The 24201-nt window shown below is 41.8% G+C and overlaps 1 protein-coding gene across 3 annotated transcripts in view; it reads right to left on the bottom strand.

Annotated features, from left to right (window-relative positions):
- PCDH11X (protocadherin 11 X-linked) overlaps positions 1-24201 on the bottom strand; it is a 751002-nt gene that overhangs the window by 484624 nt on the left and 242177 nt on the right. Inside the window, exon 5 of one of the 3 annotated variants that reach the window (XM_080990483.1) lies at positions 20198-20299. The exons of the other annotated variants lie outside the window; for them this stretch is intronic. Within the exon in view, the coding sequence (XP_080846609.1) occupies positions 20207-20299 (93 nt within the window). The 3' untranslated portion in view covers positions 20198-20206. The remainder of the gene's footprint in view (positions 1-20197; positions 20300-24201) is intronic. 3 annotated transcript variants of the gene reach the window in all.

Genomic DNA, 24201 nt, shown 5'->3' on the forward strand with positions numbered 1-24201 from the left:
CAGAGGGTGGCAACATGAGAACAGCCCTTTTCTGCAGTGGCTCTTCATTTCTAGAATTGTCTCCGAGGAGGTTCGCCTGGTGCTTTCACTGCATATCTTTAGGCGCCATGCCAAAACATATATTTCTAACCAGGTCTTTGGCTGATTAACAGTCTACGGAAATATACAAATTTAATAAATAAAATAAAAATAAATTTCACGAAAATTCATTTCAAATCAATATTTGGAATTTGATTCTCTAGGCCACAAGAGTTGTCACTGCCATGGGGGAGGGGGAAAATCTTCCTCAGATGAAACTTAGGAACGGCCTGCTCCATCAGTTGCATGCCCCATCGAGTCCGGCAACCCATTTTCACAGAGGCCAATCAGATTCTTGTGGGAAGCTCATAAGAGCAGGATCTGATCCTTTCCTGCCTGTAGTTTTCAGTAATTGCTGCAGTTTTGTGGAATTTTGAGAAAGCAACATTCTTGGAGGGGGGAAAAATGGGACACACACATTCCTAGACTGCCACCAGGTTTTACCTATATAGAAAGTTTTGGTGAGTGATCATATATTCAATGACATCATATATCTGGGTAGGTTTGATTAGGGGGGGAAATGGAAGTATTTGTAACACTTGTTGTTGTAATCCTAAAAGTGGGGACCAAAGTCTAACATTTCAAGCAAGAAATTGCCTTTATTTTCATGTTGTCCACAGCAGAAATCTTGGACAAAGATAGTTTCAATAATGTTATGACCCTGGGATTGGATTCCATTCTTCAGGATATAAGGCTGAGGATTCTTTGAGTCAGAGGGGAAATTACATACGGGTCCAAGCCCAATCATGGGAGAGAGAGTTATCAAAGGTTACTAGCCATGATAGCTATGCTCTGCCTCTACAGTTGGTTGTAGCATTGCTTCTGAATGCCAGTTGCTGGAAATGACAGGAGTAGTGAGTGTTCTTGTGAGAGCCAGTGTGGTGTAGTGGTTAAGAGCGGTAGTCTCGTAATCTGGGGAACCGGGTTTGCGTCTCTGCTCCTCCACATGCAGCTGCTGGGTGCCCTTGGGCCAGTCACACTTCTCTGAAGTCTCTCAGCCCCACTCACCTCACAGAGTGTTTGTTGTGGGGGAGGAAGGGAAAGGAGAATGTTAGCCGCTTTGAGACTCCTTAAAGGGAGTGAAAGGTGGGATATCAAATCCAAACTCTTCTTCTTCTTCTTGTGCTCAAATCTTTCCTGAAGGTTTCCCACGGGCATTTGGTTGGCCACTGTGAAAACAGGATGTGAGCTAGATGGGCTGTGCACCTGACCCAGCAAGCTCTTCTTACATTCTTATGCTCAGTGGCCCTCCAGCCTAAAGTGTTCTTGCTATCCTTTGATACAGAGGACTCCAAAACTGAAGCCCAAGTACAATCAGCTTCTCCATCACTAAGTCAGTGTAAAAGACTGCTGAAGCAGCCTGGGCCCGTTTAAATGAAGACATGCCTTTCGGTAGCTTACAATCCAGACAGAACTGATGTTACTTTGTAAATTCTGTTCTGAGGCTTTCTGTTGTTGAAGCAACATTGTCAAAGCACTGCTCTCCAATACCAGTCAGCCTGAGCCCTGTCCAAGGTCCTGATTTGGATGAGGTCAGTGCTTGCATCAGGACATGGGCAATCAACAAAATCAGCATCCAAGAAGCTGACAGGGAATCCTATATAGTGTGAGTGCTGCATCCCTTCCACCCCTTGTTTTGTCAAAACCACGGAGGGAAGTTAAGCTAAACAGAGGTTCCCCTGACTGATAGCTGTGGCAATGAAGATTTTATTACACTGTGCAATACTCATCCCTCACACTGCTCTATGTTCTGTCAGCCTCAGTGCAGAAAACAGTCCTCAATCATGAACAGCTTGACTCAGTAAAAAAAACGATGGTGTTTGTCTCACAAGAGGATTTGTCAATTTTGACACATAGAACTGTTGAAATTTGTTTATACCCTCTAGGTTTCCTCTGCATCCTACTGTGTGCATTTTGTTACACCTATCTCAGCTTCATCTTAATCACCGCCATTTTATTTTTATGCTGCATTTCCATAGTTAAAAACATGTTCAAAGCAGCTTACAACATGAAAAGATTTACCTGATTACAAACATAACACAAATAGTCCAAAACAATAAATAAAACACATAAAAAGTACACAATTTCCTCATAAATCATAGTAAGATTTAAAAACAAATATGTAAAAATATAATATCAATAACCACTACAACAAACACATACACACACAGACACATCCTGAATGGCATATTAGTCAATTTCCCTTACTGGCGTCCATGGAATGTAACTATTAATCTAAGAATGACCTCTTGGCAAAATAATAAAAGTGAGGGAGCTCCTTCTTTCTTGGTACTATATATCACTGTACTTATAACCTGTAACCTATAATCTTCCTTTTCTGCTCTTTGTTTCTCTTCCTAAATTTAGTCTTCCATCCTTCCTTCAACATTTACCCTGATAAGCACCAGTTATCAGCAGAGTCAGATAGGATGGACCTAATGTCAAGTCCATCTAGCTCAATATCATCTACAATCAGGGCTGGGAACTTTTGGCCCTCCAGATATTGTTGTGCTCCAACTCCCATGAGCAGCTCCAGCAGCATGGCCATTGGTCAGGGATGATGAGAGTTGTAGTTCAGCAGCATAGGGGCAGCGGGGCAAAGATTCCCCAGCCCTGGTCTACATGAATTTACTATTGCTTTCAGAAAAGAAATATTCCCAGTCCTAACTGGAGATGCCAAGAATTGAACAATGGGATTTCTTGCATGAAAAGTATGTGCTTTGCCACTGAGCTAGAGTTGTCCAGACTCATTAAAGGGCCCAGTAATCAGCATAACTATTATTGTCTTGGTTCCATTGCCCATGACTAGATCAAGCATTGTGAGAGTTAGGGCGGGCCTGCCCATGAGGTGGGCTGAGGCAGTCGCTTCAGGTGACTGAACCCAAAGAAGCGGTGCCCCCACAAGTGCCCTGCCCACCCCACTGCCTCTGCCACAGGTGGAGAAGTAGCAGTGGCACGTTCTGGCAAGATGAGATCTCACTGAAAGTCTCATGAGATCTCACTGAAATCTTGTGAGATCTCACCAAAATCTCATGAGATCTCATGCACTCTATGAGACTTCTCATAATATACCATCATTGCCACCACTTCGCAGGCACCACCACACAACCCAGGTAAGGGAGTAGCAAGGTAGTGGCACCTTCCCATTTCACCTTATGTGGTGCTACAGGATGTGCTGCCCCTAGTGAAAGTACACCTAGTATCCTCTCGGTGCTCTGGGAATTTTATTCATTTATTGTATACTACTGTTCTTGGTCCCTTCCAGCCATGCCTTAACTCTGATCCTTAAGGACACTTGATACGCCCAGTTGCCTGACTTGATCCAATAAACAGATACCAACCCTAGATCTTCTTCATTGTCTGTCATTTGTTTCTTGTTTCTTTTCATCTTCCTCCTTCTCTTTCTCCCTCATTAACACCCTTCCTCTCACAATAGCTCATTTTGTCTCCTTCTTTCTTACCTTCCTTGTTTCATTTCCTTGCTGCACTTAGTACCTTCCTTCCTCCCTCCTCTGATGGCTACTACTTTAGTCCAGCCTTATTTTTGTTGGACTCCCCTGAGGTTCTCTGGCTCCTTTAGACTCAATCCTTTCCTGTCTTATTCAAACAAAAATCTTCTGCTAAAAGGTTTTAGTGGAGATGCTGAGGCTAACATTTCTGAAATAAGCTAATTTGAAGAAAAGCGTTGAAAGCTTTGATGGAAACGCAGACTTCAGGACTGAAGCCAGCTGAAAAGGGGGGGGGGAGCATCTGCTTGTCCTTACTGTAAGTGATATACATCTCCATAGGGAGCAAGGAAACATCTGTGATGCACAGAGACCTAGGGTCCTGTGAGTAAGGTCTTCTGCTACATACAATTTTAGAACTGGGATACTTTGGGATCTAAGCATCAGTTTGATTTTATATAATAATTTCCTATCCAAAATACACTTTTCAAGTTGCGTCTCTAACAAAGCCTTTGTTCCAAATCACTGAGACTTCTCTTGATAATCTTTCTTTCATATTGACTGCAAAGAAGAGATCTTATGCCCAGTTTACACCTTGGATCCCAAAACCTGCTCTTGGCTTCACCAGAAATGGGAAGAAATCATTAACAGGAAAACGTCGTTTCTTATATTGCTACCCAAAGTAGCAGTTTTCTGGCAGCATGAAGTGTGAAATTGCCAGGAGTTATTTGTGAATCAGCAGTCCAAATGGTAATAGGGTTTGGAGCCTCAAGTTCAAGATGGAGTAAAGCCATCAGCCAGGCTGAGTCCAGAGATGAGCTATATTGAAGGGAAAGTTCTGGCTCTGGGGAAGCAGCTGCTGTGAGGGGGGAAATGGCAACATGAGTTCACCTGGGCAGAATCTTCTCATTGGGAAATATACCATTCAGGGTTGTCCTTAAGCGTTTGATATTTTCATCAGGATGACCACATGTAGGAAGGAAGATGTTAACTCATGCTTCCCTGCTGTGGTCCTGAGGAAATTCTTCTAACAAGCTACTAACCCTGGGGAGAAGTTGCCCATTGGCGATCACAGACACTTTTCTTTCTTAGGTTGGTTAGGTGGGTGATTTTCATTGGAACCGCAGGGGAGTTAAACTAACTGCCTCATGCGATGCTGTCTCCATGTACTTAGAGGAGCTTTCAGCCCCCAACAACTAAGGTCCAAACTAAACTAATCACATAAAATTGCATATTCTTTTAAACTGTCAATAGGTGTCATTGTAGAGGTGGAGGCAAGTTTTATCAAGTCACTCCAGTTCTGAATTAGCAGCACTAGTTAACTATTGGTTGATGGACTTAATTTAAAGTGCTATTACTAAGCTTTAAAACCCTGAAAGGTTAGGGGACAGATTATTTGAGAATCAATTACATTTATGTCAATCCACAGGAGCTGTGAGATCACCCTCAAGGGGCCACTTTGCCATCTCTCTCATGACAGAAATGTGTATATTAGGAGAAATGTTCACTAAATTGCAGGTGATTTTTTTCAAGAAAGAAAGAAAATTGTAAACCAATGAAGAAATGCCATAAACTGAATTTAAGATTGCCCTATTTGACTTAGTGGTCCCTAAGGACACTTTATTCCACCATATATTTTTAGTGATATTATAAGGCTGGCCCTTGTACACATTTTTAATCCATGCTAATTTTATTATTTAGAACTTGAATTTATTCTTTCAGTGCAAGAACAGCAGTAGTATGTCAGACAATAGTGGATAAAGTTTCTTCAGTAACTGCTGGAAGAAGTGTGTTTCACCAGTTTCCAAAAAGAAAATGACAATGGCATTAGACATTCATCAGTGGGGAGAGTATTTCTTTCAATTCAATTATTTATTTGTCTGCTTTCAAATTCTTTTAAAAATAAAATAAAATAAAATAAAATAAAAGCAGCTGAATAACCTGTGGACTTCTAAATGAATACATATCCCTGACCATTGTCCCAACTCCATATGGAGAACCACAACTTGGTCAGCCCTGCCCTAAACACTTTGAGCATTTCATCTCACTTCATAGTTATGGCTATAGGGAGTAAGATGTTGGGTATTGGAGTTTACAGACTGTTTCCCTGGATCCCTTATTGTGTCAACATTCAGACCACACCCTGAGTACACCTTCAGCCTGACAGCAGAGGAGACAAGCTTTAAAAACACACTGCTTTTATCACAGAGGAGAGGGAGAGAGGCTGGGACTAAGGACGGTCTTCAGATAATGAAGACAGAATTGAAGAGCCTGCCTGAAAAATGTTGTGGTAACAATGACAAGGAAAAAGACAGATCTTCAAGATGTTGATATATGATGGCCAGAATTTCAGGAAGAGGAAAGAAAGGTGCTGACAAGGTAGAGGACTGGATGATTAGAGAGATTTATGGGTCATCAACACAAAGATGAGAGATTAAAAGGCTGTGGAACACCTAGGTGGTGAATTTGAAATAAAAGCAAAGGATGGTCAGAGGGAGGCAACACAGACAAGAGTAAGAGAACAGATAGAGCTCAGAGCCATGACAACAGATAAGTGACTACTTAGATGAATGTGACATCTTGCTAAAAGTGGAATCTAAGGAAAGGAAGTATCTTTTCACCATCCTCTCCCCTGTGCCCTGTGCAGAAAGTGTGAAGGTGTTTATACAGGCAAGCAACACCTGTGCAGGTGTTTCAGTAGTCTCATGATATCTGATTTTCATATAATTTCCCCAAGCACATCAGAAATGTGGGGAACAAGCCACCTCCCCTCTCACCCCCCTCCATTTCCCTCCCTTTCAGTGCAATAATGCTGATGATGGGAGATCAGGCAAGGAAAAACACAGCTTGCCCTGCCCACATTGCCTTTATTAAATGTTGGAAAATACACGGTGTATATTCCATGTTGAAGTATTTCAGCTTATAAAATATTGCATATCCAAACCCAGTTTGCCACAGACACATAAATGGGCCTAATTAGCCAAACGTGTGTTTTTCATCACAAGCATCACCTAGAAGTCATTAAAACTGTACTCACTATAATACAACCAAAGATATGAGAAGCTCATTTTCCTCTATTTGCGAACACTGCAATCGACAGTGCTGCTCATTTTGGAACACTCATTATTTTAATGAATGTGCAGGAACCACAAACTGAAAGGCAAGTTCTGAGTTAGTCAACCTTGAAAGATAACTACACCCCCCCCCAAAAAAAAACATCACTACCTTTATTGGTCAGTAAGGAGAGGAATTTTGTAACACAACCTCAACTAACTCAGAGCAAAATCATTATTCAAGATCAGATCCAAGTGCTAGAATGATGACTTGCATCATTTTCGGGAAGGTTCATAAACTATATACGGTACTCTCATTCATATATTGCTTTAAATTATCATTATTTGGTTCTGCATACTGCTGAAATCATAGCTGATCTGCTCCTGTCCAGTTTCTGCTGCTGTCAAGAACAAGACTGTCTCTCCAGCCTCTCCAGAAGGATACCATGGTTGACAATACGATAAAAATATAATATTAATAATTATTATAAAATTATAGTTGACAATACAGTGTACAGTAAAAGATATAAAACATAACTTGCAATAAACAGAAGGTGATAGATTACTCGCGAAGAGATTCATTTGTCCCTAATGTCTTGTGAAACTGGGGGAGAGATAAAGATGTAACTGTTTTTGCTGATATATTCAATGAAGTCCCACCAGACCACAATAAATGAGTCTGGCTTCACTTTCCTATTAAAACATTGTATGTACCAGGTAAGTTTTTCTTAAAGGGCTAAATTCCACATATTGTTCCACCAGTTTATAATATTGATACAAGATAAGGGTTTTTGGGTTTTTTTTAGTTTTGAACTGTTGTATGACAAGAAAATATTAATAAAAGAATTAACAGATCCTTTGCCTTAATTTATTCATTTACTCTATTATACAAAGAAATATAAGCCAAATCTGGTGAGAACTGTGTCTGTAGCAGTTTTTCTTTTTATTGTGTTTTTCTTTATTTGCAATGCCTATAAATCATAAACAGTGATTCAAACACAGCTATTTTCTTTCTTTTAAACCATAGTTCAGTTGCAAAATCAATAAACCATAACTGTAAAACCATAGTTGCAAAATGGACAAATATTCACATCTAAGCCATAGCTTAGTTGCAAAAATAACAAGGTAGCAAAACACAAATCATCCATCCCTAATCAAGGTGTGTGAACGAGTATCCATTTTTGGTAAGAGAAGCATATAGACACTTTGAGTTCAGTTTCTGGAGAGCAATGGCATAGAAATTACTGCGATACTGCATAAATAGTTCATGGCATCCATAAGAACTACTTTATCTGCCAACATGCTTGGCACTTTAGTTGTCCTTCTTCAATATGCCAGTTCAAACCCTTTCAAAGCAACAGAAATAAAATTTACAATTATATTTTGAGCTTCTGGAGTTGAGTCAACTCACCCCCATTCCTCATCTGTTCTTTGCCACCCAGGTTTGAAATACTCCTTTGAGGGGTGGGGCAGGGTGCATTTAATCTGGACCAGAACACAAAATATAGCCAACCATCTGCAACTCTTCAGCTGCCCCTTTCCTGATGAAATATATTTATAAGAGGCAGATTTGTCCTGGGGATTTTTTTAGGGGAATGCAACACATGGGAAACAGAGAGAGACCTTCCAGAAATAAAGGAACCTTTAATTTCATCTGTCAAATATTTCAATCTCTTTATATAAAAACAGGACATTTAATAGGTACATTCAGTTCTAGAAGAGAGAATACACAGAGAAATGAAAAATGTAATACTTTTATTGGCTTTGATTAGTCTTGACTAGAAACTGAAAGCTCAATTTCAAGAAAGATTAGAAAGCTCTGGGTCCTGAGAGATCACCATGGATTCAAAAGCATGGAAATAGGGATGTTGTCATTCTTATTTTTCCCTGCCAAAGTTAATTGACCTATAACATAAATGCTAAGGAACTAACATTCTCCACAAGTCAATTGTCTGGGAATTAGGAACCTTTACTACCAGAGATCAGATGGCTTCTTTTCAAATACTCTCTTTCCATTATAATGTAAGTAATTCTACTCCAAGTGAACTTTATGCGCCAGGACTTCATAGTTCATTGGGATGTGCTGCAGAAAGAAAAGGCACTGGGGGTAAATCAAGAATGGCATTAACTCCTTAGGGGACTAGGATGTCAAGGAAGCAGGAAAGCGCATAAACAAAAGAAGAGAGAGAAAGTGTGAGAACGGTTTCCCTGTTTTATATCAGTACCTGAAGATGCCTACAACAGCAATTTTCAATGTGTAACCCATGGACCAGAATCATGGGAAGTGGGAAATAGTTCCATAATGTCTAAGGACTACACGTTGATTACAATGGCATTCATCGTTGTAGAAACTTGAGTCTATAGACGGTGCTAATTTCATGGACATAGTGGTTGCTTCATTGCTTCTAATCCTGCATGTACTCCAATTCAGAAAAGGCTATGCATGGAAGCTTGGAGATTCACAGAAGATGTTGCTTCTGTTTAGACAAGGCATGGGTAACTTATGGCCCTCCAAATCCTGATGCATTCTTCCCTGATCATTGGCCATGCTGACTAAGGATTATAGGAAATAGTTTACTAGCCCTGGTTTAAACTCAGGCTTCCTGGTTCTAAGGCAGGACCTGATTTGGGCATGAAATCCCTGCTTTTCCTGAGTACATGCACATGTAGCTTTCTAGACACTTTGGTGGTGGCTCTGAAGCTTCTGCCTGCTGCAATGCCTCCTCTGATCCTGTGGCCCCAGCATTTATCCCGAGTGGGTGTCAGAGATCCAATTGTTGTGGAAACTTCCAGTCTTATGGATGGAATGTCTGGGTCCAAAGATACTCAAATTCATTGGTGGTGTTGGGAACGGTTGAAGGTGTGTGCTGCTCCCCCTGTTCCTTCTCCAAGGAAAACTCGAGTTTCTAGTTTGGGGAAGGGCTAAACTCTGACAAAATCCACACCTATCAGGCCAGGCTTCCACAGGTTTGCTCAGCATGCTCACCACAGTGTGTGTGCCTCCACTATCTGGTGTGCAGGATAAGCCCCATCCATCTTCATAGCCATGGCACTACAGAGGTCAGCAGGCTTCATCCTAGCAGTTGTGCAGAGATCCATACCATGACCACCACTGCCCTAACACCTTTTCAAAGGTTTGTAGTACAGGAAAGGGTGGTTTTGGGTGTTCAGTGCTCCTAAAGCACAATCCTACTCCTACACTTTACTAATTTGGGGGGCGGGGAATAGTTATGTGGGACTTCTTCTGCCACACAGCAGCCAAACCAGGAAGTTGAGGGGCACAGGTTCTGACAGCCACAATTTTGGGTGTGGCTACCATGAAGGCTAAAGTTGCAGACCCTTCTTTCGAAATCATATCTCAGATGTCCAAGGCCAGAGCAAAGATGTTTTTATTGGGACCAACCCTATGCCTGTGACTGTGATTTGTTTTAACTTGTTTTAATTTGTAATCAAACACCATACAGCTGCACCAGGTTAAAATTCTTAGACTGTACTTTAACACGCAAGGAAATATTTTATACAAGGTTGGCAAAATGTTTTGTGTGTGAATGTTTTGCACAGAGTTGTGAAACTGCACATATTTGTTGCTTGCTGAATATCTGTATCTTGAATTTCCTCCGGGGAACTCAAGACTGTTTATACTGCCTTCTCCTTCCCCTTTTAATCTTCAAAACAACCTGTTAGATATGCTAAAGTGAGAGTTGGTAGTTCAGACACCAAAATTGTGAAACTGCACAAACTTAAGAGTATTTTTGCTTGCTGTTTATCAAGGTTGGCAAACTTTTCGTATGTTTGGGTATTTTGCTGTAAATACCAGTACTATGACTCATTGCAATCAAAGCAAGGATGCAGTTTTTCTCACTTTCTTTGCAAGATCTGTGAACGGCATGGCATAAACATAAAAAAGAGCTGCTGTATCACACCAATGGCCCATCTAGTCCACCTTCCTGTCCTCATGGTGGCCAAGCCTGATGCCTAGGAGAAACCTGCAACCAGGACTTGAGCACAAGATCACTCTAGTATTCAGAAACATTGCTGCATCTGACCTTGGAGTCACAGCATAACCATTGTGGCTAGCAGCTACTGATAGTCTTATCCTCCATGCATTTGTCCAACCCTCTCTGAAAGATGGCCAAGTTGGTGGCCATCACTTTCTCCTGTGGGAGTGTGTTCCATAATTCAACCCTTTATTTTTTTTTCAACAGCCCTGTGAGGTAGACTAGGTTATGTTTATGTATGTAAGCAACAGTTCTTGTTAACTGGCTGCATGAGGGGGAGGGGGGAGACTCAATAAGCATACAGTGTACTGAATTCAGGAAGTCCTGTTGGTATCCTTGGTTGGCAGAAAGCAGGGATGAGGAACTTCAATGTGGACCTGCAGCCTTCTCTATCTTGCTGTCTGGCCTATTTCATGGCTACACGCCCACCCCAGACCATGCTTCTCATGTACTCTGTTCCACCCATTTGTCTCACTGGAATGCATTCTTGACTATTAATGTGCTTCTTGCTCGCCTGGATGTATGTGAGGGTGTAGAAACCCCTGGTTTTTTGAGAGGCTGGAATGTAGCCGACTATACAAAAGTAACAGATGCATCTGTTGCTCTGCCTGCTTCTGCTTGTGGTCCCACCCACCAGTGGAGTGTAGTCCCTGGAAAACTGTCTATGAGGAGATGAAGCCCTCAATGAAAAATGTTCCCCAGCCATAGAAGCTAGTAGTTCCTTGTCAACTTGGCAGAACCACTGATAACCTTCTCTTATTGTTCCTTGCTGCTGCGGTTCTTATTTGCCTGGCCCCTGGATTATTTCCTACAGCCTTTATCTATGTCTTCCTAGTCTTCTAAACCACAGGTCCCCTGAATTTAGACCAGACTTCACCTCTGGTTTACTTCTCTGTCCTATGGATCAATGGATGCATATTATCACATTGCTCGTATTGAACCCCTGCAAAGGCCTCATCCTTATACTGCCAGTAGCAGTGTTTCAGCAAGGCATCCATTAACTAGTTAACCAATGAATCCTATAATCAGTGGCAAACACAGTACAAAAAAGGGGGAGAGAATAGTCTAAGCCAAAGTTCATATTCAGAATTTACTGAAGCATTGATTAAGCATGCTAATATATGGCAAGAGCATTTGAGAGCTTCTCTAATTAGCAGGGAAATGCTCTTAATAACATGCATCAAGTGTTTTCATCCAGATCACAAGCAATTTGCTTCTTTGAGGGGGGGGAGGGTGAGAAAAACTGAGCAGCTCTTGTTACATTTTAAGACAATGCCTTCATTCATACAATTAATCAGATGTGATGCTGCAATAGGAAGTTGTTCTTTGTTATGAACCATATCAGCCTATGTCGGAATTTGCAACATATTCAGTGACAAGTTCATATTAAACCTATACTGGTCCATCTGCATTATCTGCTATTTTGCCACTGATTGACTATATCTATATACCACTTCCGGAGCTAATGTCACAAGCTCCTTGGCCTGGACAGCCTTGCTTCCCTTAGCACAGATAGATCTTACGTAGCCCCATGGAAGGGAGGGGAAAGAGTTATCTCTTGGCTAGCTAAAGGTATTGGTTATGGGACAGAGAGTTTGCCATCAAAATTCTGCAGCTGTCCAGAGAGACCCACACTTAGCATTTATATGCAAAATATCACCTCACCACTGCCACCCATGCTTTAAAAATGTTTTTTTATATGTGCTGCTGACTTATATCTTGTAGCATCACCACTGTGTTTTTGCTTTATGTAGTAATGCATTTTTTAAATGTTCAAAGCCAGTGTTGACACATGACACGATCAAGGAGCCACTAGGTCCACAAACCACTAGGCCCCCAAACTTAATGAGGCCCCACCTCTAATACTTCACCTGTAGTACCCATTTGCATTCTGATCACTGGCAGGTTGCAAGTTCTGGAACAGCCTCCCATTTAATTTCCCACAATTTCCCTAATGTAGCATCACACTGGGACCTGGCACTAATCCTAACAGTGCTGCTTGCTGTTACCACTGCTAGGTCAACATGTCTGTCAAACAGAAGCAGAGGCACTGACACAGAAGACAGGTACTGGAGGGAACTTTGCAAGGCCCTTGGCAAAGCACCTTGGGTGCCTTTACAGAAAAGTGGTATATACATGAAGTGAATAAATCTGTAGAGTGTCCCCTTCCCTCCGCAGCCTACATATATTCAGAGCATGTGGCAGGAAGGCATATAAAAATAAATAAAATTTGCATCAGATTTATTTCTTAGCCCAAATCCACACTCAACACACACACACACACACCAACCTACAACTTCAGCCAGGCAACTTTGTTTGGAAATACTGTACTAAAAAGAAAAGGGAAAGTACACACTCACACCCCAGTTCAGCAGCCTCTGTTTCACAGTCAGGCTTCTGCTAGCAAATCTGCAGATCAGGGGCAAAAAAGAAAAGAAAAAAAGTGTCACTTAAAAGGATAATGCTTCGAGTCAAGAAGACAAATAGCCCACTAAAGGTGAGGCAGCTCAGTCCTCAAGAAGTAACAGCTGTGTTATCATTACAGACAAAGCTCTCATGATCATACACCACTTGTATCAAAATTTCAGCCACCTTCCTCCTGCCGAACAATTTATCTTCCAGGCTGGATTCATTATCCTTGCAAGTGACAAGCCTTCTGCAGCTAGGATCACTCTGCCTCTTGGGGTTTTCTATATGGAAAAAAACCTTTTAAAGGCCACCAGCTAAAAGCCAGAAGACTTCACCGCCCGCCCCTCTGCCAAGTGCTCCCATCTCATATTCCTTTCCCCTCCCACTCTCCAACCTCCACCCATCTTTTGCACACCATGTCTTTCCAAAATCAGGGTCCCTTCATCCTTCTCAAATTTGGTTTTCCAGCAAGAACAATTGAGTGAGCAGTGTAGTCTAGGTGAATTGTCCCCCCACCCGCAAAAAAAACACCCCACCCCAAAAACTTCTTTAAAGTATGCTAAATGGAAAGCCTTTGTTTTGCTACCATCACCTCTGGCAATTGTAAATGAAGTTGAGACAACCTTTGAAGGAAAAGATGAAGAAAAGATCCTCCAGGTGAAAAATCAGATAGGAAACAAACAAACAAAAATCCTCTCTGACTTCATTTGAAATATGTGTTTTGTTCAGCAGTTACCTTACTGTTCTCTAAAATGAGTTTCCCCATTCTCCTGGTTCCAGTTACTAAAGTTAACACAGAGATACATTTAATGTATTTATCTGAACCCACTTCTTTATAATAAATGCACTTCTCAATCTACTTACATTTTCTTTCTACGTTATTCTTTACTTGCACTGTACCTGACTTATATGATGTCCAGGTATAGGGCAAGATACCTGCCTTGTGGGCCAAATTAGACATGTGAGGTTCTCCACTACTGTTCTATATAAAAATGTTGTAAGCTTGTTCTCTAGTGTTTGCACATTACACAGGCACAAGCAGTTTCTACACAGGTATAAGTGCTTTTGTGAAAGAGTGTACACTTTTTCATTTGTACAACTCAGCTTTCATGGTTGTACACATGTTACACTGAACATAAGTATAAGCTGTCCCTACACAAGTGTCCGTGTGAAAAAGTGAACACTTGTGGACAGAGGCACCAACTTACACAAGTGTGTCACACTTACAACGCTTGATGTTGCATCACATTTTGGGAGGAGCCAGAGTGGAACCAAATGTGGTGGATGGTGGCTCCTCCTCTCTTATGTTGGGCCAGGAGATGGTGGCGGTGGAGGAGGAGGCTCTCGCTCCCGGCTTCCCACTGGTGGCAGAAGTGGGATGTATGCCAAGTGCTGGCAGGTGTGGAGATACCCATGGTTTGGGGTTTAGGAGGGGAAGGGAGATGTAGGTGAGGCTGGGTGGCAGCAGCGGCTGCAGCAATGGTCATCACTGCCCTCTTCCGAAGCCACCTTCTCATGGTCCTGTCAGCCACCTGCCTCAGCTGCAAGGGAAACATGGGAGAGGGGAAGCACCCACAAGGTGCTAATGGATAGAAACTGCCTCCTTTCCCCCACTGGCTGGTCAACCACTGCTTTTTTTCTGTGGGTGCTCAAGGGTACACAGTACCGGCATCTTTTCTCCCCAAATATTAAAAGTGTGGCACTTTTTTGTAACACCTTCATGGTGAGTACCGACACCTTCATTCATACACACACACACACACACACACACACACACACATATATATATATATATATATATATATATATATATATATCACAGTGGCCAACCAATGGATATTCCACACATGCTTGTGCACGGGGCCCCACCTCAAAATGTAAACAGCATACAAGATATCAGTACATAATTTAAAACTTTGGAAGTGCAAATAGCATTTCAAACAGACAGCTCATTAAAACAACATGCAAAAAAACCCCAAACAAGTAAACTCACTCTCTATGTGTGTGTAGTATTTGTGGAAGAGAAAAGCTTATTAATGTATTGGAGAGAAGGAAGGGTGCACATTCACAGAGCATGACAAGAGATGCGACTGCGAGCAAGAGCCAGCCAGCATGCACAGCCCCCTTCCCTCCTTGGCTCACTCCCAGCCCCTACTCCCAAGCCCCAACAGAGCTCTTATGACATACCCTCCAACATTTCTCCGATGAAAATAGAGACGTCCTATTCTAGTAGAAGTAGTAGTAGTACTCCACCCATCTGACTGGGTTGCCCCAGCCACTCTGGGTAGCTTCCAACATATATAAAAACATAATAAACCTATACAGGGCTGCCTTTAGCTGTCTTCTGAATGTTGTATAGTTACTTATCTCCTTGGCTCAGGGGTCACATAACTCCATACCCTCCAATGAAAACAGGGACGTCCTACCATACCCACCAACATTTCTACGATGAAAATAGGGGTGTCCTAAGGAAAAGCAGGACATTCTAGGATCAAATCAGAAACTGGGACAGCTTCTGTAAATCCTGGACTGTTCCTGGAAAATAGGGATGGGGCAGAGAGGAAAGGGAGCTGAATAGTGTGAGCAAGTGCCAGGTGGCAACAGTGTTCCTGGCACTTTTTATAATTGAGCTTACTGTGTACACAGATATACAGTTATGCACTCACTGACCATAAAAGGTGAATGCCTCTAGTGCATGTTCTTAGAGTAATGTGTGAATATCCCTATTATATACATAGGTAGGGCCTATACACTCCTTGAATATCACATTTGAATTACTGTATGAGTGTACAGTTAAATTATCTGTGCACACAGGCCTCAGCCCTATATACCTGAAGGAGCATCTCCATCCTCAATCCTTCAAACTGGGGCACTGAGGTCCAGCTCTGAGGACCTTCTGATGGTTCCCTCACTGTGAGAAGTGAAGTTATGGGGAACCAGGCAGAAGACCTTCTCTGTTTCCCACCACAAATTTAATTTCTAGAGACTTAGAGAAGGAAGCTGAACTCTGCAGGGTGGCAGTGCTAACAAATCACACCAATGAAGATCCTCAAATGCAAAAAAAAAACCCCAACAAAAAACAATAACAACCCAAGATCACAAGGCAGAGGCAGTGATTTGTCAGGGACAAGCATCAGAAATGCAGTGTTCTCGTACATTGTCTCAGGTATATCAGCTCATGCAACACCTTTGAATTCTGCAATCCAAAGCTGAGAGAGGCTGCCGGTGATCAACTTTGCCAGAAACAGTATTTCCAGCCGTTGAGTCAAGGGCTGTAGAAAAGGCTCAGAACTGAGTGGCAGAATGCGCTCTCTCTCTCTCTCTCTCTCTCTCTCTCTCTCTCTCTCAAAATCCACTCCTTTGAGGCCTCCTATATATTTTGCCTACTATCATGGTTTTCCTGTTTTTAACATATGCTGATCTGACCTCCTTAAGGTGCAATAGTGAAAAATAAATTGTTTTTAAATGATAAGTATGTTTTGCATGCAAAAGGTTCCAGGTGCAATTGCTGGCACCTCCAGTTAGGGTTGGAAAACACTCCTGTTTGAAACCCTGTATTGCTGCTGCCAATCAGCATGGATTAGAATAGGAATCTGCATCCCTGATGTTCCTGGGCTCAAGCTCAAGTGTTGCAGGCCAACAATATCAGGAAGGCAACAGATTCCCCACCCTTAATGTAGACAACACTGAGCTAGACAGACCAATGGTCTGACTTGGTATAAGGCAGCTTCCAAGGTTGGCTGGGAAAGCTGTAGTATATGCCTTTTCTTTTCTTCTTTTAAGAAAGGAAAAAAGAAATGAATCCTTGTGGGCTGTCATTTAGCAGGCAGGGAAATGATGATTTTAAAAGAACAATTCGTCATTATCCAAGCTGCAAGATTTTCTTTAGAGTATTTGCTTCGGCCTTCATTTCATAGCACAAGTGTTTGGCTTCGGATGCCAAACTGACATGTGGAAGCATTTGTAAAAATGTTGTCCCCAGGCTGCTTTCCAGATTCAACTAAACCCTTGCATAATTAAACTGTCCTTTCTAATAGTGGCCACTTGTTTGATCAACATATATATGCATATATATATATATATATATATATATATATATATTACACATACGTACGCTAAAACAATGTGTATCCCTCTGGGTTAGAATGCAGAAGTTGATATTAAGTAATCAAGTTCTCCTGCTTTCTAATTAAACAGCCCCTTGTTTCAGACTCCAAATTTCCCTCCCTGGGAGAATCTAGTAAGTTGCTGTTTAAATAAGGCAAAAGATTCTGGTCCAAAGGGTTGGCATTTGTGTGTGGTGTCCACTCTCCCTTTTTATAAGGAGTGTTTAGATTTACACAGATGGTGGTCTGAGGTGACCTGGTGGGGCAGCAGCAGCACTGGAGTAGGGAGTGTCCCAAATTTGGGTTGGGAAAAGTTGGAGGGTATGCCCCCCATGTCTAAATCCATACTGGGTTGAGTGGTGGTGCTGAATACCTGTACAGTGGTACCTCGGGTTACATACGCTTCAGGTTACACACTCCGCTAACCCAGAAATAGTGCTTCAGGTTAAGAACAGAAGTCGGGCTCCGGCAGCGCAGCAGCAGGAGGAGGCCCCATTAGCTAAAGTGGTGCTTCAGGTTAAGAACAGTTTCAGGTTAAGAACAGACCTCCGGAACGAATTAAGTACTTAACCCGAGGTACCACTGTATTAAAACAACCACCACAAATCTGCCCTGAAAAGGCACAGCTATGTAGCTAATGTAAAGTGTAGTCCATTTCTTAGAAGACTGAGGAGCACCTATATTGTTGACTATTTAATGGTTTCCTTTATACACTGCTTTTTCCACCAAGGCACTCATGGTGTGTGTGTGTGTGTGTGTGTGAGAGAGAGAGAGAGAGAGAGAGAGAGAGAGAGAGAGAACACTGCAGTTTGAAATAATGGCCAACAGACCTGTTGCAAAAGTACTCTAGAAGAGAAATGACACAAACCTGCATCTAAATTGTCCCCTCTTCCTCCTCACCAATGACATTGTCTCATCCCAACTCACTTTCTGTCTTATTTTCCATCCCGGGGAAATGTTGGATCTCTAGAAGCTGAATTTCTATGCCAGGGCAGTGGGGTGGGGAAGATCTGCTTCTTTTTACTCCAGTGCCATTCCATGTAAATCCATGCACATAGACACAAAATTCCAGTTTTGGAAAATGTTTGCCAAATTGGTTTGGGAGTTATGTGTGTTTTAATAACTGTGTGTGTTTTGATAAATTGTTATAGCTTCTTTAATGTACTGCAGGCAGAGAAAAGACTTCAAGAATGGGTAATGGAAGAGTGACGGGATCACAGATCAAGGCATGATTATTGCTTTGAGAAAGGGGATGCCCCTAAGAATGCCCCTGTTGTCTGTATGAAATGCTGGAGGATGTGGACAAAATGGGAAGAAAAAAGGAATGAGGGTAGAACAGCAAAATATGCAAATTTAAGGTATCAACTCTTTAATGATGCCTTATGCTAAAACTGTGTAATGAACATGCTGGAAGGGTGCTTGCTAAACAGAAACAGGCCACAGCCAAGGGCAGATCTACTATGAAACTAAAGAAGCTTAAGCTTCAGGGTCCCTAAAATCAGAGGGGCCCCAGAAACAATTTTAGTCCACATTGCGTAAAACATTTGGGTCTAGTAGACCAGATTTGAATCACTCAACTCAAATTGATCATTTGTTGTTGTTGTATATATTCCAACAATAACAAAGTTTGAGAATCAGTAACACAGATGTTGTAAAGATGGGGCGTACAGCAATTTTAAGCAAAATTGGAATAGTTTTTTTTAAAAAATTGTGGTGATCTGTCACGGAACAACCCCATTGAAGAAGATAACAGTGGTTACCCAGACCACATTGCTGGTTGCAAAGGGGCCCTCATGACAGTTTAAGGTTCAGGGCACCCAAAATGTAGGTCTGCCACTGGTCACAGCTGAACTTAATGGGGAAGGCATCTCTGTCTCACACCTCCCATTCACTGCCTGATTGATTAATCCAGATTGTTGAAGATGAAGATGAAAATGGGTGGGTAGGTTCCAGCTCCTTCCAGCTAAGGCAATGGATGGAGGCCCACTGTCTCACTTTTCTCTCTCCTGCAGACAGGTGGAATAACCATGAATGGAGACAATCCTGGTAGGGAAAGTCTTTCCCAAACAATGGAGGAGGACCCACTATATCACTGTTTATGAGGATCTTCCTGTCCCTGCATCTTAATACATGCCAGTTGAGAATACTGATTTAGATTTCAACTAGCAGCCTTGTACCGGGCATTGCTCAGGAATTATAAGAAACCAAAAAACAATGCAATTTTGAAATGTTCAGTCTGCCATATTGATTCAAAATAAATGCTTACCTAGTCCCGGGGTGGGTGGTGGTTGTTGCCCGTTGTGGCAGGCCCCAAACCCCAGGGAGCAAGGCTGGGCAAGAAGGCTGGCAGTTGGGAACCCCCAGGCTGGCCACTTGGAGTGGTGGGCTTTCCCGCCATCCAGATATTTGAATTCTGGCCGATCCGGACAGGCTGAGTGGGTGGGGCTTGGAAGCAGACCGGAGTGGAGCAGGCTTCACCCTGGTCTGCCCCTAACCTATAAAAAGACAAGCTGCACCTGACTTCAGGACGAAGAACGAATCCTCCTTCCCCCCATTTAGTTATGCTGTGGGTTTTATATGCTAACCTTCCTTCCTTCCTAGGGCACTGCATTTACTGACATTGCTGTGGTTAAATAATGGTTGCCGCTTTCGGAGCTGGGAAGGAATTTGCCTGCAAACAGATTGGCCCCATTTGCAGGTGTTGCCTTCCCCATAGCAAAAGTCACAACTTTGGTGGATAAAGCTTTGGGCGGAATCCTTTTAGTCTAACATCAGGTGGGGAGGTGAAGTGGTGCATCAACCCAACCTCAGAAGGGTGCGTTCACAAGGGTAACCCGTTAGAGACTCTAGTTTGGAGTATCTGTCAAAAAGCCAAGGCGTCTAACAGATGGCCATAGAACTTTCCCCCCAGCAGCTTGGGAGGACCATTCGTTTAGACCTGCATCTTGCAGAGGACCCATTAATCCTAGGCTTGACTCTGTCATGTCTCAGCCCTCCACCCAAAGGTTGAGAGGGATATAGACCCAATGCCTAAGCCAAACTCTGCCTACATCTGGAATCAATAAACTTGTGGTCATTTTTAAACTCCAGAATGTTGTCTTGTTCACCTTCATAAGCTAGGCCTTGCTCCCTGGGGATGGGGTGACTGTGACTGGGTCCGCAATGCTGTCCTTTTGTATCCAAACCGATGAATACCTGCTCCTTGATCTCTGGAAAAATTATGCAAAATTGTATTAAGATCAGTGCAGTTTTAAACAGTCCAGTCCACCATCTTGATTCAAAACTGTATCCAATGGTATCCAGACATAGGCAGAAACATGCCTTTTGATCTCAAATCAGCCAAATTAACAAACCACGAGCTTTCCAAAATATATAGTATATGTTCATTAAAAGGCAGGTTTCCTATCCTGTGAAGGTGGCAGTCTCAATGCTAGGTCACAGGGGATAAATATTTACAAATACTGGGAGCATTCAAGTAAGTTTTACTCAAAGTGGGCCTTTTAAAATTAGTCATAGCCATTAATTTCAATGACCCTACAATGAGCAAACCTTTGCTGAATACCACCCATAGCAACATAGCATAGCACTCAGTAGAGCTTGTGTAGAATGATTTTTCAGTGAATTTGCCCTTTTGGGGAGTAACTACCAACTTCTTATGCTTACAGCAGGAAATTACTTGACCACAAGATGTTTTGGGTTAGGGCATCCTATTCTCTTTAAAACAGAGAGAGGGAGAAAGGGAGAGATGTGGCGCTTTAAGCCACAGTACCTAAAATTAAATTAAATTAAATTACATTGAGTGGGTTTGTTTGTGGGGTGGGAGATGAAGCAATGCTTAGAAGATTCCACGACAATTTCAGGCTTAGTATCTGACATTATATTCAAAGACAGCTGGAGGAAAAACAGAAGCTCACTATATGAATGTATTCAGTGACCCATAAAATCTAGCAACATTCAGCACCATTTAAATTAAATTTAAACAAGCTTTTACGAGCTCCAGTTTTACCTACTTATGCAGTATGAAACTTGTTGAAAAGGAAAATCGGACCAGTAAAAACAATCTGTAATACACCTGTATTTTCATCAGTATATACACCACTAGTTAAGCTTAATAAGAAAAGAGAAAGAAATCATGCAAAAGAATTTAATTCAGTTTGACAATCGAATTAATGTTACTTGTGACACTAATTTTTCTTGATTAATGCTCATACAGAGGCATTGTCATTTTTATCAAGAAGTACATTGTTCACGGGAGTTTTGATGGCTTCATAAACACCCTTAAAGCATCCTGGTAAGTATTGAGATTAGTTATGATATTACGATATTTCATTTCTTTCAAATAATCTTATTTTAAACTACCTTTTTTAAAAAAAGTGTGTGGTCAATACAATATGAATACCATTACAGCAGAGTGGAGGCAACCATCAATAATAGAGCAAATAAATATGTATTAAACATCTCACTTGAAAACAATGTCATTATGAACAAAACGTTGCCTTCATGCAATTTATTCTAGTCATCCGTATTAATAGAATCAACATTTCTGTCAAGATGAATAGTAAAGTTAATGTTTGCTGCACTGGGGAGTTAATTTATTGCTGTCATTCATGCAGATAACAAAGTCAACATTAATTTTAGGTGTCTATAGGTGTCAACACAAGTTCCAATTCTAAAAATAGCACCACATAACTAACAAAGTCGCCTCTCACCCACAATCAATAGTGAGTTTTGTAGCCTGGATTAGCCAGTCAAAGCTTGAACCACAGCAGCCTTTGGCCTGCATGCTTAGTCTTCATGGGTGAGCCACTCAAGGCCTAAGGAGGGCAAGAGGCATGCCAATGCCCCAAGCGGTCCAGAAATACTTCCAGGCCATGCATTGACCTTTGGACAATAGCCTAACTTTGGCCTCACCTGCTCAGTTGGATGGTATTCAGTTGCTCAGTTGGATGGTATTCAACTGACTTTCACTCAGAGTAGACCCATTGAAATGAACGGCTCTAACTTAATACAGTGGTACCTCGGGTTACATACGCTTCAGGTTACATATGCTTCAGGTTACAGACTCTGCTAACCCAGAAATAGTACCTCAGGTTAAAAACTGTGCTTGAGGATGAGAACAGAAATCGTGCGGCAGCGGCATGGCGGCAGTGGGAGGCCCCATTAGCTAAAGTGGTGCTTCAGGTTAAGAACAGTTTCAGGTTAAGAAGGGACCTCCAGAACGAATTAAGTTCTTAACCCGAGTTACTACTGTAATGCCAATGACTTGAAAACCCTTCCCTTCCTTCCTTCCTTCCTTCCTTCCTTCCTTCCTTCCTTCCTTCCTTCCTCTTTTGCAATCGTGAGCAGTCAACAAAAATGGTGGTACATAAATACCTTATGTGTACAGTGGGTTTAGCAGTGTAAAATTAGGCTTGTGCCAAAGCAACATTCCACAGAAGTTGATTTTCCTATCTTGGTGTTTTGATGTTCTGGGATTGGAAGTAGTGCAACTATCTTGTGGCATTTGGTGCTTTGTCTAGTTATAGATGCTAGGATGTCTTCTGGGTCTCTTTCCCTTCACAGCTTTCACCAAAATCCAGGCAAAGTGGCATGATGTTAGCTGAAATAGCACATGCCCTGATTGGCGGAGTAGTTTTGAGGGAGTTTTTATGCTTAGTTGTATGCTTAGTTGATGCCTCCATGTTATGTACGTGGCTGAGAGTAAGAGAAACAAAACCTATTTTCTTTTTCCTCAAATAATATACTGGGTCTTTGTTGTTGGAATTCTTTTCTCTCTGAATTATGTCTGTGTTATTTAGGTGATTGTGTAAACACTATGTATGTTCTATGTTACAGTTCTCTTTTTAAAGGAATCCCCTTTTGCAAAGGCCTTTCCAGTTGAAGTCCTATTTAAATATACAAACCCTTATGACGGGAAAGGAACTGGGACCTTGAAATTGCCCATCAACAGGTCACACCTGGATGTACAGCACATGGAACAAACACGTTGTTCGCTTGGTCTCAGTCTCCTCCATGATGGTGAGATTTATTGCATTTCTGTTTCCAGATTTGCATCTTTACATAGAAATTAGTATGTGAATGTTATGCAAATCCATGACCCACGATGTTGCCTTCCTTTCCCCACACTGAAGAAGGAGAGTGCTAACATTCTCCTTGCCATTTTGGAGGCCATTTTCGAAACATAGTGCAGATTCACACCATGCACTAGAAAAAACATCCAGCACAAATTTAAAGTACATTACTTCCCCCAGAGAATCTCGGGAGCTGCAGTTTCCCCCTCACAGAGCCACAATCCCCAGTACCCATAACAAACTACAGTTCCCAGGATTCCCTGGGGGAAGAAATGTGCATGGTTGTGGATCTGCTTTTAAACACATGGTCGATGCTTATCTTGCATTCACTCAGTGTCAGGGCCATGAAGGAAATGATGGATCTGTTGAAATAATCAGATATTCTGACTTCATTTAAATAGGTAGCCTCTCCTCATTTCATCTAACAATGTTGTTAATTAGTTTTTCATCCTATGGGCATGTGTTCTCCTGAATTCCACACCATTTCACAGTGCTACTGCCAAGATGTATGTGTGTCAAAAAATTCTCCCCCCCTACTTTAAACCTACAATTACCATCTTGCCGCATTCTCAATAGCAGGAAATCCAATTACTTTTTTCTTTAAATGAATATATAAAGAAAGCAGGAATGGAAAGGGAGGGGGAAACCTCAGCAAGTGGTAAATTATTCATATTGTCATACAATCCTAAATGCTCTGGTACAACTGACGGCCTCCATTTTAATCGTGATGCAAGGCTGCTTCCCTGATTTGAAGCAATAAATAAAAGTGCACATTCTTGTACTGGCACAGACAGTACAATCATAGGGCAGTCATGATTTTTCTTTCTTTCTTTCTCTGCAAAACATATAGCGTAGATAGATACAGGAAATGCCATCTCTGCACTCCTTCGGATGTTATTCCAGAGACAAAAATAAAACAAAATAGAAAAATCCTATAGCATTTTTGCAGAGCATCATGCATACTATCAAAAGAGCTGTGTATCCTAGACTGGAATTATAAAAGCTGGCAGACACTGGGTTGCCTAAGACCACTCTTCTAA

The sequence above is a fragment of the Podarcis pityusensis genome (genome assembly GCF_964106645.2).
Source record: "Podarcis pityusensis genome assembly, chromosome: Z".
In the NCBI taxonomy this organism is placed as follows: domain Eukaryota; kingdom Metazoa; phylum Chordata; class Lepidosauria; order Squamata; family Lacertidae; genus Podarcis; species Podarcis pityusensis.